We start from the raw sequence: 13,543 nt of genomic DNA on the forward strand, positions 1-13,543 counted from the left end.
GCCCGCGCATTTGGCCACGTTCTGGAGGCGGTCTCGGCTGCGGCCAAGCCGCGGCCAAGCCGCTGCTGAGCCCGGCCATGCCGCTGCTGAGCCCGGCCATTTCTCAGTGTAAACGCAAACTGGGCCAAATGCACGGCCAATTTTAGTCTGGCTTCCAGACCCTCTGCCCGTACTATTTCGCTATCCAGGATATTAACCCCCTCAACGTCGAAAACTAGTATAGTTTAAAGGTAGTTTTGTCCTGCAAAGGATTTTTCCTTCGGCAAAGGCCTTTGCCCGAACGGCGACTTCGTCGCCATGGAATCCAGTTGGCAAAGGGTCTGAAAGCCAGACTAGATACCAAATTGCGTTTGTTTACAAGCAGAGCGCCACTACAACAAAATATTGAAAGGTTTGAATTAAAAGCGCGGCCGAGCCCGGCAGTGTAAACGGACAAAATTGCGGGGCTCAGCCGCGGCTCGGCCCAGCCCCGCACTGTAAACGGGGTCTTGGTCTTTGCACCTGCAGTGTTATCGAATCTGCCTTTTTTTATCACAAAGTATTCATGCATTGAATTTGAAATCATCCTCTTCTCATATGCCCTGAGCATGCTCAAGCGTACAGAAGTAATATACATATTGTATAATGTACAACCTGTACCCTGGTATGTATTCCATCCATTACTCGGATGGGTTCCCACAAGCCTGGAACATTATTCCCCAGGGGGAAAAAAATCCCAAAACAAAACAGAAGGGGAAAAAAAAAAGAAGACAGAGAGAAAAAAAAAAAATCAAATTCTGCCAGATCTGTGACAAGAAGGCTGCAGGACATTTTTTTTTTTTCCTATTTAGAGAATCATGTATTCAATCTAACCATCAATTCATTTTATTCTGATAGAGATAAGCCTTGCAGCTAGGCATGCACATGTGCATGTATATACATGTATGTGTCTTTTTGTCCCCCTTCCTCTCTGCAAAGATTGCATGAATTCATTAATCTGATTTGCATTTGCTGTGCATGACTCATCCAGTACTTAAGAAGTTGATTAGAAATTTCTGGTGTATTACATCACAAGCATCTGTTTGTCATGAATTTGTTTTACTTGTCCCGTGTGCATTCATTTTTTGCCCTTCCATTTTCTTTTACTTCAGGGCTTCATGGCCAAAAATAGACTCTATACTGTAAAAGTGGATTTACCAAATACAAAGAGGGGTGCGACCATTCACCGGAGATTTTTTTTTTTTTTTTTTTTATTTTTATTTTTTTTTTTTTTTTTTAGTTAGTTAGAAATATGTGCAACTGTCCAACTGTGGCACAAAGCATGATAATGATGATAAAAAGAGTGTTTTTAAAATACCAGAACACATCCCAGACTTAGTCTGTACATGTACACTGCATGTATAAAGTACTGGCAGTTTAGGATACACTGGTAGTGATTTACAGACCTGTATCATTAGTTATTTCGTTTCAATCTGGATGTTTTCCATAAAAAAACAACAACAACACATATACACTTGTAAACAGATGTTCACTATCGCAAGCCACACAGAGGGACACACTCATATACCAGCACAAAGCTGCCAAGATTGATTTATATATCTTTTGACACTAATTCATATTTTGTGTTCTAATTATGAAAAACCATGAATCTCCACAGATTGTAGACAAGAGTCAAGTTTAAATGTAATACATTGTACAGTATCTTCCAATTTTGTAATCCCTTCATGGTATTCATTTTTCCTCTGTTGTGCAAATGCAATTGTGTTGTTTTATGGCTTTCACCAATACATGTATGTGCAGCGTTCTGCCATTATGTGTATGTGAATGTATAGTATTGTATTACATGGGAATGTGTATGTGCAATGTGTCTACACAACTGGAAGTAGATATTGTGCATTATATAATGTGTGTTTCATATGAAGACATTTCATGCTTCATGGCAGCGTGGTGGAGGGAAGTGATGGTCAGACAGGTCATATTACACTCAAAATATACATCACTCTCAATCAGTGAATTTTCTTCCTCGAGAACATACTGAACCATCACAAACTTCATTTCATAGCAGGAAGTGCATCTTGAAAGTGATGGTATAGTAATGGTTGAGATGAGGATTGGGCTTTGAACTTTTTGTGAGATACCAAGAAACCACTTATAAAATACATTTAGGACATGCCATTCTAAGAGGACTTCAAAGTTTAATTGATGGAAATCGATTTTGGAATGGCTGAGATATCCAAAAATAAAGTAAAAGAAAGTGGTCCTCGTGAAAGGTAGATCCCACCTTGTTGTCAGATTGCTCTGTTTTGGATAACTCGGCCATTTCACAACAGATTTTCATCAAATGAACGCTGAATTCCTCTTGAAATGACATGCTCTTTCATATTTTTTTAGGAGGTTACTCTAATATCATCTCACTGAAAAATGACAGAAACCTGAAGTTGGGTCTTTTAAAACCAAAACTATATGATCCCTTTAAAGGCATTAACCCTGTATGTGCCATGGTTGAAACCCCCTGTGTGCCACATTATTCTGAGACAACAACGTAGTCATGCTTTGAGAAAACATTCTCTTTTTCAAATCTATGTAACTTCTATTAGATTTCTGTTAAGCTGGACATGTAGTGAGCAGAGTTGTTGAGAAAATAGAAGCTTTGCTTTGGTGAAAATTGTATGACAAATAGATGGATGTTTTTCTTTGAAATGACCAGTAGCTACATTACTACAGGCATAACTTTTGCGCACAAAACAGTACAGAAACTTAGAATTTACACGCTAATCTATTAGGGAACACCACTTGATAGTCAATCACCACTTAAAATGCAAGCTATATGTGAGATGAGCAGAAGTGCGAGAAAAGTTTTCATTGTACTGCGGCATTTGACGATTTATCGATCGGTTTGGGCAAGGAGGTTCTAGAGAATGGAGTCACAACCGTCTTATTTCCTTTGTTAGATGTTCGAAGCCGCCGCTCAAAAATATTTGAAGCATGTGCCAAACAGGATCTGCCGCGCAGATACGAAGACAATTGACTCGTGTCTCATTGCATAATCACCACCCACTTTCAAGGGAAGATATGTCTTTGTGATGGTAATTACTTTTCGCTATCCCTTCTTACTTATAAAAGGTAGGTGGTACAGACACAAGGATGAGCGAATAGAAATTGAGCAAAAATGCTGCAATAAAGATGAAAATTACTCGACTGGGCATACCCGGGCACTATTAATCTGATATCATCTATCAATGCAAAAATGTTTAATCAGTATGATGAAGTGTAATTATACAAAATGTGAACAATAGTTATAGTAAAATTGTTTGTAGACTACAATGTATACCATCTACAGTTATGGTTTATTGAGAAAAATAGTTATATCTCCATATATTTGAGGCTTTATTGCAAAACATACGGGTACGATGTTTTGTGATACAACTGACGTACACATGTGCATCAAATCTGATAACTCAAACATTCTTTAAATCACTGTTCCCAATGGTAAACAGTACCTTTAACAGAGCGTATGTCTGGAGAATGTAGAAAACCTCACAAACAAGGCATATAATAAAACAGTTTTGGTGCAGGATGTCACTTTGTATCTTGAGCTTGTTGTTTTGATGAAACCCAATCATGAAATCACTATCGTTAATGTTTATTGCCATGCCGTCACAAGGCATAAACCATTCTCATGTACACATAGATTCTACTCTGTAGCCACACTCAAACATTTTGTTTGGCAGTTGGACATAGAAGGTACAGTGGTTATTTTTATAAACTATTTTGTAAAATATTGGGCAATATGATTTGAATGAATGTACCGTAGAGTTGTTGCCACCACTTTTTTTATGTCAAAGATTAGTTGTTATAGTACGGGAATACAACTGTAATGGTTTTTCCCACATACCTAGTAAATTCATCATCTTTAACATTACTCTTTTCCATCTCTTTCTCCCCTTTCTGTATTTATCCACTCATATTCCTAATTCTATCTCTCACTTCTCTTGTAACTGTCTTCACATAAATCTGCCTATTCTGTATCAATCCATTCATCATCTATTACAATATCTCTCCAATCTATAACCCTGATATGACTATTCTACATTGTACATATCGTCGCCGGTCACACGAACCGACGAATCACTCAATTTTGGGTCAAATTTTCGATTTTGAGATTTTCAATCATTTTGATAGTAGATATTCCATACTACATATTCTGAAATTCTCAGTGTGTAATTCGGTGTAATTTTTACGTAGTTATCACTTTTGTAGAAGTATGTAAATTCCATTTGTGAAAATTGTTTGTTTTCCCCATAGACGCGTGTGTTAAACAATCAAGCGATTCGACAGTTCGGTGACCGCGCGGTCACCGAACCGATGAATCAGTACGCATTGACTTGTGTGTAATTTTTTAGATTCAACAGTTCATTGACCGCGCGCACAGTGCACGTACTATGTAATACATGTGTTGACAGTGACAACGCTCAATGTACATGTACATATGGACACACATGGAAAATGACAACGTTCTTTGCAGACCGAAAATACATGCATGCAGCTCTTTGACGATTTCCCGCTTATTTGTTAACAATACAATTCGATAAAAACTTCACAAGTTAGAGCAAGAATTGAAGTCTGATGTACTACAAAAATAATTGGAAATTATAGACATGAAAGTGTAGCAACCATAAGTCAAAAATGGGTTAACTTCAAACGCGATTTTCTTGAATTGTCATCCTTACGCAAACCTGAGGGATTCGTCGGTTCGTGTGACCGGCGACGATATGTATTAAAATTCATCCATTACATCCATATTTCTATCCATTCATATATCTCCATCTCATTCTCTTACTTCCACATAAATCTCTCCATTTTCCATCCTTTCCTCTGTCTCTCACTCAATAAAAATCTGTCTTATTGTAATATCATCCATCCATCCATCTCTTCTTGCTTCCTGTATAATTCTATCAATTCTCCTCCCCTCCCTCCTTTTGTCTGTCATGATTAATCTCTTCTTTTTCCATCCTTCCCTCCATCTATCTTTCATTTTCCAAAAATCTGTCGCTTTTTTAATCCATTCGTCCATCGCTCTTACCATTTTCCCCTCCATTCCTCCATTTCTTTTTCTTAAGTCTATAAATTTACCTGCATCCATTTTTCCTACCATCCTTCTATGGGGGCGCTGTGGCATAGTGGATCGGACTCCTGACTCTAGTGCGGAGGACCCGAGTTTGATTCATGCCCAGTGCTTACCTCCTTGGTTCTTACCCATCGTGTCCCTCACAACCCAGGTGTATAGATGCGTACCTGGTAATGCTTGGGTAATTTATGATTTGCAGGGCCCTCTGGTAGAGTAGCGGCAACACTGAAGAGGCTACTTTGGATATAGTCATTCTTATTGTTGTTGTTGTTGTTATTATTACTATTATTATTACTGTTTATATTATTATTATCATTATTATTATAATTATTATTATCATTATCATCATTATTACTATTATTATTATTATTATTACTGTTTATATTATTATTATCATCATTATCACTATCATTATCATTATCATCATTATCATCATTATTACTATTATTATTATTATCATTTCTTTCATTCCAACCATGAATTGATCCTTTTCTCTATCTACAAATTGTATCCATCTGTTTGGGCGTGTCCCTCCTCCATCCGTCCCCAAACTCAGACCAAGGGCGTGTTCCTGCTGCTCTATGTGCCTGCCCCTGGTGATGTTCATCCTCACCGTGCTCTGCATCGTGGTGACCGGAGGACTCATCTGGATGCACTTCAACCTCAAGCACGACCTCGACCAGCTCAAGATGGAACTACAGAAAGGTGGAGAAAGCACACAAAGACAGTACAGCACTAACGGGCAGGAGGTTTTGGGGAAAGAAAGACTTCTGAAGAGTGAATACTGTAAAAAAAAAAAAAAATAATAATTTAAAAAATCAGATGGATAATGCAGGGCTGCTCACTAACCCATTTTTTCTACTGGTCCAACCTGTCTGTCAGACCAGTAGGTACCCAGTTTTTTCCATTTTTACTGGTCCATTCCTGAAAAAGTTAATGGTTTGACAGTAATTTTTACTGGTCAGGAACTGCCGGACCAGTGCCAGTGCGCAGCATTGATTAGTGGGAACTTATTGGTGAAGTTATAGCAAACTCATGGTATTAAAAAATATTTTTGTCGTTTGGAGCATGGTCTTGACCAGCTCAGAGCATAGACCTGTATTAAGGTAGACAAGCACGCTAGGAAAAAATCCTGAACTATTAAACTGGTAGAAATTTTTAATGGAAATTGAATTGTGAAAAAACAGTTACCATGTATTTTTTTCAATGAAATTCGTTTTGATAAAAGCTATTGTTACCAAATATAGCAAAAATAGACAAAACATGCTATATATTAAAACGTTTGGATAATGGCTGGAACCAGCCCAAAATAGAACTACAGAAAAACCAACATTTTTGTGTGCATGATTTTCGCAAACTTTTGCGAGGAGCCAAGATTTGCTGAAGTAAAATGCAAGCAAATTAAAGTGTTTGTCTACAAAATGATCTGAAAATGATCAAACAAAATGAATCTGCCAGTGGGAATTTGCAAAAATTTCATGCTACGAAAAATGCCATTGGCTCCAATTTGCAAAAGTTCTTGCCACAGTGTGCATTTAGGTAGGGTGCATCAAATATTGGATACTCAGAGGAGAAAAAAACAACAAACAAACATGCTTCATATATTCAATGATATCACTTTGACTTTTTTTTTTTTTTTTTTGGGGGGGGGTCAAATTCTTTCCAATATTTGTGCTGTGATTGTAGATGTCAGTGTATATTGTAGTTCATCCAAAGTGGCGACAGTAATTTTTCACACTCAATGTTCCAGTTTTGTGTGCTACTTCAGCTGATTGCGACCTTGTAAACGTGTGTTTTCTAATATTATTTTGTATTTCCTGTTCCATAGTCACACAACAAGTAGAATCAACATCATCTCAAGAAGCCACCATCATAGATCTAGAATCCAAACTGCAAAGGATTAGTGATGTTCCAGAGAAAGTAGATACTTCTGCAATCAAGGTGAGGCCTGCTGCGTTCAGTGATTTGGTTAATACCTCATGAACCCCTTACCATATATACAGAATGGTTGTGTTCAGCACAGCAATGTTTTCTTGTATTACCATACATGTATTTCAACTTTTTGATGAAAGTCGTGTGGAGATTTTCAAAGGAACATTCATGTTGCATGTTTTCGCATGTAACTTTTCTCAGGATGTAGTTGTAAGTGTCAGTGTAGATGGGGGATGTAAAGCAGTTCTTGCATAGCTGTGCTTTATCTTTCACAATTATGATATAACTGACAAATTAAAGGTGTATTGTGAGTGAGATTATTAACTACGCAGACAAGGTTTGTGGCAATAAAATATGTGATTTAATGTCTGTATTGTGCGTAAAGCTGCCATTGCTAGTTCGCTAGTTTTAGAGTTTATGCTCTTTTACCAACCTTTTCCTCTGTCTAGGTATATCAAAAAGTCAATTCATCTGAGATCTAGACACTCAAGGACATTCAGTAGTGGTATTCCCCTCTTTTACCATGCAGAACAGACTTTATCCATTTTCTTTTAAAATCACTTATTTGACTGACACTTCCCAATTGGTTTTATGCTAAACTTTATTATTATTTTTTGTTGTTGTTGTTTTCACTATTTACAAGTAGTCCTGTGTACTGGCACTGACTTTCAAGTGCTTCATCTTTTTTACCCTAATTTCTTGTCTCCACAGATTCGCCAGCTAAATGAGACTCTTCTTCAACTAAAAAGCAAGCAGGAGGAATTAGACAAACTCAAGAGTAGAGTGGAGACAGTTGAAAGCCGAATCTCGGCTGGTCCTTCAGAAAGTCTCCAGCAGGTATCACATCGGCCAGAGCTGGAAATGCTCATCACTGTTTGATAATTTTGAAAGTTAATACATTGAAACCTGTCTACAGCAGCCACCTTCCTATAGTGGCCACAGTGGGTTGTGGCCACCTTAAAGAAAAAAAGCCGACAGCCAATGGGTTTTTATTATGCAGTTTACACTGTATGATGATGAAGATGAAGATGAAGATGATGATGCTGATGATGCTGATGATGGTGGTGGTGCTGGTGGTGATGGTGAAGATGGTGATGATGGTGATGATTGTGATGGCGATGATGGTGATGATGATGATGATGGTTGTGATGATAGTGATGATGATATGATGGTGATGGTGATGAAGGTGAAGATGGTGATGATGATGACAATGAACAGCATTTATATAGCGTCATGTGTCTGTCAACAACATTCAAAGGCGTCCAGCTCTCACAATATGTTGCACATTATTCACAAAGTGGCTGGAAATGACAGGTCTTTTAATAATTCAGAGCTGACGGTATCAATACTTTGTGAATTAGGATGTCAAAGACAAGTGTGTGAGTGACTTTTTGTTAGACCTGCTACAATTGTCAATCAGTACAAGTGAAGAGATAAAATCACGTTTGCACATTGAATGTAGTTTTTACAAACACATGGAGTTATCAGAACATGATCACAATTAGGGATGATAGAACATATGCTAAAATAACTTCCTTGGTGGAGGTAGTTAGAAAAAAAAATCATGACAGGTTTGACAAAGAAGCAAACACAAGACAGTGTGAAATAGACACTTGTATCAGGTTCAACTACAGTCCTGGAAGCTACAAAGAAAAGAAGGAGAGCATTTTTTATCATCATTACCTCTAGAATTACAATTTTCATTATCATGCTGTGAGCCCAGAGTATATAACTTTTTCTTTATCTTGTCCATGATAAAACTTAAAACAGAGAAAAATATGTTGTAATGATGTCAAAGCCCATTTCGTGGTTTGGTCTTGATTCTTCAGACAATAGCCAATCATGGAAGTCATATAACAGAACTGGAGGCCACTGATAAGGACCACAAAGCTGTCCTGGACAAATTACAGGTAAGCTTGGCTTCTCATTAGGGCTTTGCTGCCTTGAAGTTCCTGGAGGAGAAAAATGTGAAAGTGTTTTGTATTTGTTGTTGCTGCTGCTGTTGTCATTGTTGTTTTCTGTTGTTATTGTTGTTGATGGTGCTGCTTCTGTCGTTGTTGGAAAAGGGCAGGGGGAGTTGGGAAATGTTCATGGTGAAGAAATATTTGATTACCTTAAAATATATATATTTTTTTTTAAGTGACAGTGAAGCTATTGCTGGTGTTTATTTGTTTGTCTGTTTGTTTGTTGACTCTAAATGTAACAAATGGATTTTGGTGAAAGATTCAGGATAGATCTGTTGTGGTAAAAAGAACACTTGATTTTTTTCTTTGCTGTTACAAAATTTTGTTTCAGCCATGTTCATTGTATCAAGGGTGCACTGCATGTCAAATCTGTTTGTGACCAATGCTAGGAGGATATGACGACAGTGAAGGGTCAGGTAGATTTGTTACTACATCCACCCACCACTCAACCAAGAGCCGCAACAAATCCACCTCCGACAACAACAGTTGCTACAAGGAAAGATACAGGCTCAGATACAACAATGTCACCAAGTGGTACAGCAAATCTCATTTTATTACGTGAGGTAAGTATACACATTTACGTGCATAGCAACCCACACTGGGATTTTTGTCCTCCAGTGTAGATGACACATAGAGCACACCTTGATGCATTCATGTACACAGCATTATACTGTATGTCAAAAAAAAAATAAATGAATATATATATATATATATATAATGGGACCCTCTGCAATGATAACTTTAAAAATAGTGAATTAATCCAAATACAATTTCAGGGTGTGAAACTATAACTTATTACCCACATCTTACTGAAAGCCCCACCTGATTTGCTTCAGTGGTCAAAGAGATATGAGGAGTTTTGTAGAGCATGTCAGGAATCCCTTCCCTCCAAGTTGCGTCCATTGTGTTCACACATTATGCAATTCCAAGAGCATCCAAGTAATAAATTTTGAAGAATCAGACCCCTGACATGCTTAACAGCGATCTACATTTCTCTGTGACGACTTAACCAAATTGAATGGGGTTTTCTGCAAAATATAGCTAAGATGTTATATTTTAAGACCCTGAAGTAGCATTCAGACAGTTTAATTATATAGGAAGTTATCAATGCGAAAATCTGGTTGTAATTTTTTTTTTGACATACTGTACATTGCTTGAATTCATCAGCACCTAGGTGTGGTGCAGCTTCTTCCCAAGCAAAGTTATTTTACAGTTCATCGTCAAGTACGTGACAAAGAATCAGTATGTGTTCACATTTTGTTGCATGTTGCTGATTCAAAATTAGATCAAGATTATTTTGTTACTAAGATTCATTTGGAAAGATGACACAAGTGATTGTTTGTGTGTGTTTGTATATATGACAATTGCACAAAAAAAAAAAAAAAAAATGATGATAGTTTAACCCCAGTTGTGCCTCAACCAGAGGAGTTAATAATCTATTCTAATTACTCATTCTTGCATTATGATTCTTGCCTTGTTTTTAGTACAATTGACTGGCAAATTGCCCTTCATCAACCAACGTAAATGAGCACCAGCAACCACGGCAGCCCCGTTTCAGGCCACCGTGGAAAAAACGGGATGGACGTGAAATGACGCGTTGACACGGGGTTGTCAAACATGGCAGGCCGTGATTGCCGTGGATGCAGTGTCAGATTTTTAAACTGTCAAAAAAATTGCCACGGCAGTCCTGGTGCTAATGAGGAATTTGTATGCCCTGATAAAATGGGATGAAGGCAACGAAACACGGCAGCACGTAATAGACCGTAATAAAACTTGGAGGCGGTCCATAGCTGGATGCGACAGGAAATATTGATAGTCTAGCCTGATCAGACGCCCTGAGAGCAGCATCTGATAGCTATGATATGTTAACTGGGACGAGGACTCAAACAAATAAGACTAGAATGCGAAGGGGGGAAAATAGGAGAATGTCTCATCTACCCATGGCGCACTGTGCTTCGGCCAAATAGGGCTGCCATGGCCGCCGGGAACATGGTGTAAATGCAGCTTTAGAGTAGTAGCCCTCACCTTAGGCATACATACTTGGGTGGGATACTCGGGTACGTCAGTGAAGAGCACTCTTTCCATTATCGATGCTATGTAAGGTTCCCACTGGGAACGTAGCATTAAGAATACGTTGTATGTTTTTCACCAATTCTGTATGCAGGAAATGAGGAGAGTTTGGGACACAATAGGTGAACTGAATGTGACGATATACACTTTGTCCTCGGAGCATGACAGTCTTGCAGCTTCTGTGTCCAAGTTAGAGTCCAGCCTGCAAACTTCAGGGCTTCCAACCCAAACACCGCACCCAGACCACACGCAAACACCCCATCCAGACCACACCCAAACACCCCGTCCATACCACACCCAAACGCCTCGCCCAGAACGCACCCTGTCCCCCGCCCTCTTAGTTGGCCAGTATGATTTGGCACAGATGGAGGCCGACATTGAATATTTGGTGAGTATTTCATTTCTAAGTCGGTACCTACTCTATCATCATGCCATCAGTGTTCTGTTTTTCCTGTGAAGTTGGAACACTTTTTTATTGGTCAGAAATATTCTTGTCAAAATTCAGCTTAACCTGCTTTAATGTGTAATAGTTTGAATGGCAATATACCAGCAATGCTCTTTTATCTTCCTGGGAGTTTTATCAGCATCATCCAGATTACATAAAATAAACAATTACCAGGTAATGTGGAAATTGTACCATAAAAGTAGAAATTTGGGGGTCTTAGGTTTTGCACTCAATTTAGGTAAGACGAATTTAGCATGTTTTTCATTTCTGTAGAATCAAAATATGATATATATTACACACAACAAGCAAAATATTAGTGTGTTTTTTATTTACATGCTTGTTTTAAGTCACGTAGAATATGCAAAAATTTCCACTTTACAGCATAGTGTAACTGCCAGTTCAATATTACATGTATATGAGACCCAACAGATGTCCGCAAAGAGCTGCTCTGTGTTATTTAGCATGTGTGTTAAAAGGTGTGTACAGTTCTGGTTGAGGTGAGGATTTAGCTTTTAACATTTTGTGAGATATTCAGAAACCACTCTATGAGATGTCAAAGCGCATGTTATTCTAAGGGGTATCAAAAGTTTATTTGATGAAATTCGGTTTTGAAATGGCTGAGATATCAAAAAACAAGGTGAAACAAAGAGATCCTAATAAAAGGCGTGGCCTGTCACCTTTTATTATTATCACTTTTTTTGGATATCTCAGCCATTTGAAAACCAATTTTCATCAAATAAACATTGAATCCTTCTTAAAATTACGTGCTCTCTCATATTTCAAAAGAGGTTTCTCATTATCTCACTTAGGAATGTTCAAAACATGAATCCCCACCTCAACTAGTACTGTACAGTCCCTTTAAACATCAAGTTTGACTTGTATCACAAGCAATATGAGAACCTTCATTGTGAGTGATACTGGAACTGATTTGGATGTTTTTGCTCGTACCAGGTAGCACTGTCCTTAATAACAAAATAGTGCAAAATGATATGCAGCATTGTTTCTTTGGAAAGAAAAACATCATTCTTTTGTAGTGCGAAACAGCTGTGATATTAGAGGAATAATCTGCTAAATTTCCTTGAAAGTCAAATTTTTTCCCCAAAAGAAAGCTAAAGCTTTTGATACCTGAAGTATTCTCATTGCTCAGTCATATCATGATTTGAAATAGGAAGAAATAGTTCATTTTTGATTAATTAATTAATCAGCATCATGGCTTATGAATTAATTGATGATCAATCATTCAAGGTGACCTTCACATTACATTTTGAAGACATGGTGATACATTTTGCTTTAGCTCTGTCTTGTCTTGCAGTAGGCCCTAAATCATGTCAATCGTAGTAACAGCTGCCACTGTCCAAAATATAAAAAATGTGCAGTGGTTATAACATTTGCATTCATATTACACATTTGCTTACGCATTTTTCTCTCATCTTGCACGAACTGGATTGCTGCAGAAAGAGGCATACCAAAATATCAGCCTTGAATCTGTGACTCCTCCAGAACACATCCCCTCGCCAGAGGGGAGAACCAATGATACAGAAATGCAGCTGTTCGCAGATAGATTACAGCAGCTTGAGACAAGAGTCAGTGAGGTGAGAGACTTCTTGATTTTTTTTTCCTTTTTTTATTCTTTTTTCCCCCATTTTTTATATGTTTTGGAGGTGATACCAAGGACCAGGAAGCCTGGAGAAAAAGCCATAAAGGAAATGAAAGTTCAGTCCCATCGAGTGGGAAAAACATGCATTGAAGATGAGGAGGATGTAAAGTCATTTGATAGAACTTCATCTGTGTACTTACAAGCTTTGTGCATTAAAAAAGGCAAATCCCCAAAATTTGGAGCACTTTTTTACTTTATAGGAAGAAAAGTGAAGGGCTTTTTTCATCTTCTAGGTCAGGCCATGTGTTTTGAGTTTAGTGACCTGTATTTCATGTCACAAATACATAATGAAGACAATGAAATAAAGACATACAATTTTTTTTCAACATGAATTGATCACAAGTAATGTTAATGCATTCTGTACATAT

The 13,543-nt window shown here is 37.8% G+C and overlaps 1 protein-coding gene across 1 annotated transcript in view; it reads left to right on the forward strand.

Moving 5' to 3' along the window:
- LOC140237296 (uncharacterized) overlaps nt 1-13,543 on the forward strand; it is a 36,938-nt gene that overhangs the window by 16,461 nt on the left and 6,934 nt on the right. Inside the window, exons 3-9 of the mRNA XM_072317237.1 lie at nt 5,664-5,812; nt 6,936-7,048; nt 7,751-7,876; nt 8,869-8,949; nt 9,393-9,566; nt 11,168-11,461; nt 12,973-13,110. Coding sequence (XP_072173338.1) covers nt 5,664-5,812; nt 6,936-7,048; nt 7,751-7,876; nt 8,869-8,949; nt 9,393-9,566; nt 11,168-11,461; nt 12,973-13,110 — 1,075 coding nt within the window. The remainder of the gene's footprint in view (nt 1-5,663; nt 5,813-6,935; nt 7,049-7,750; nt 7,877-8,868; nt 8,950-9,392; nt 9,567-11,167; nt 11,462-12,972; nt 13,111-13,543) is intronic.

The sequence above is a fragment of the Diadema setosum genome, chromosome 13 (assembly GCF_964275005.1).
Source record: "Diadema setosum chromosome 13, eeDiaSeto1, whole genome shotgun sequence".
Lineage (NCBI taxonomy): Eukaryota > Metazoa > Echinodermata > Echinoidea > Diadematoida > Diadematidae > Diadema > Diadema setosum.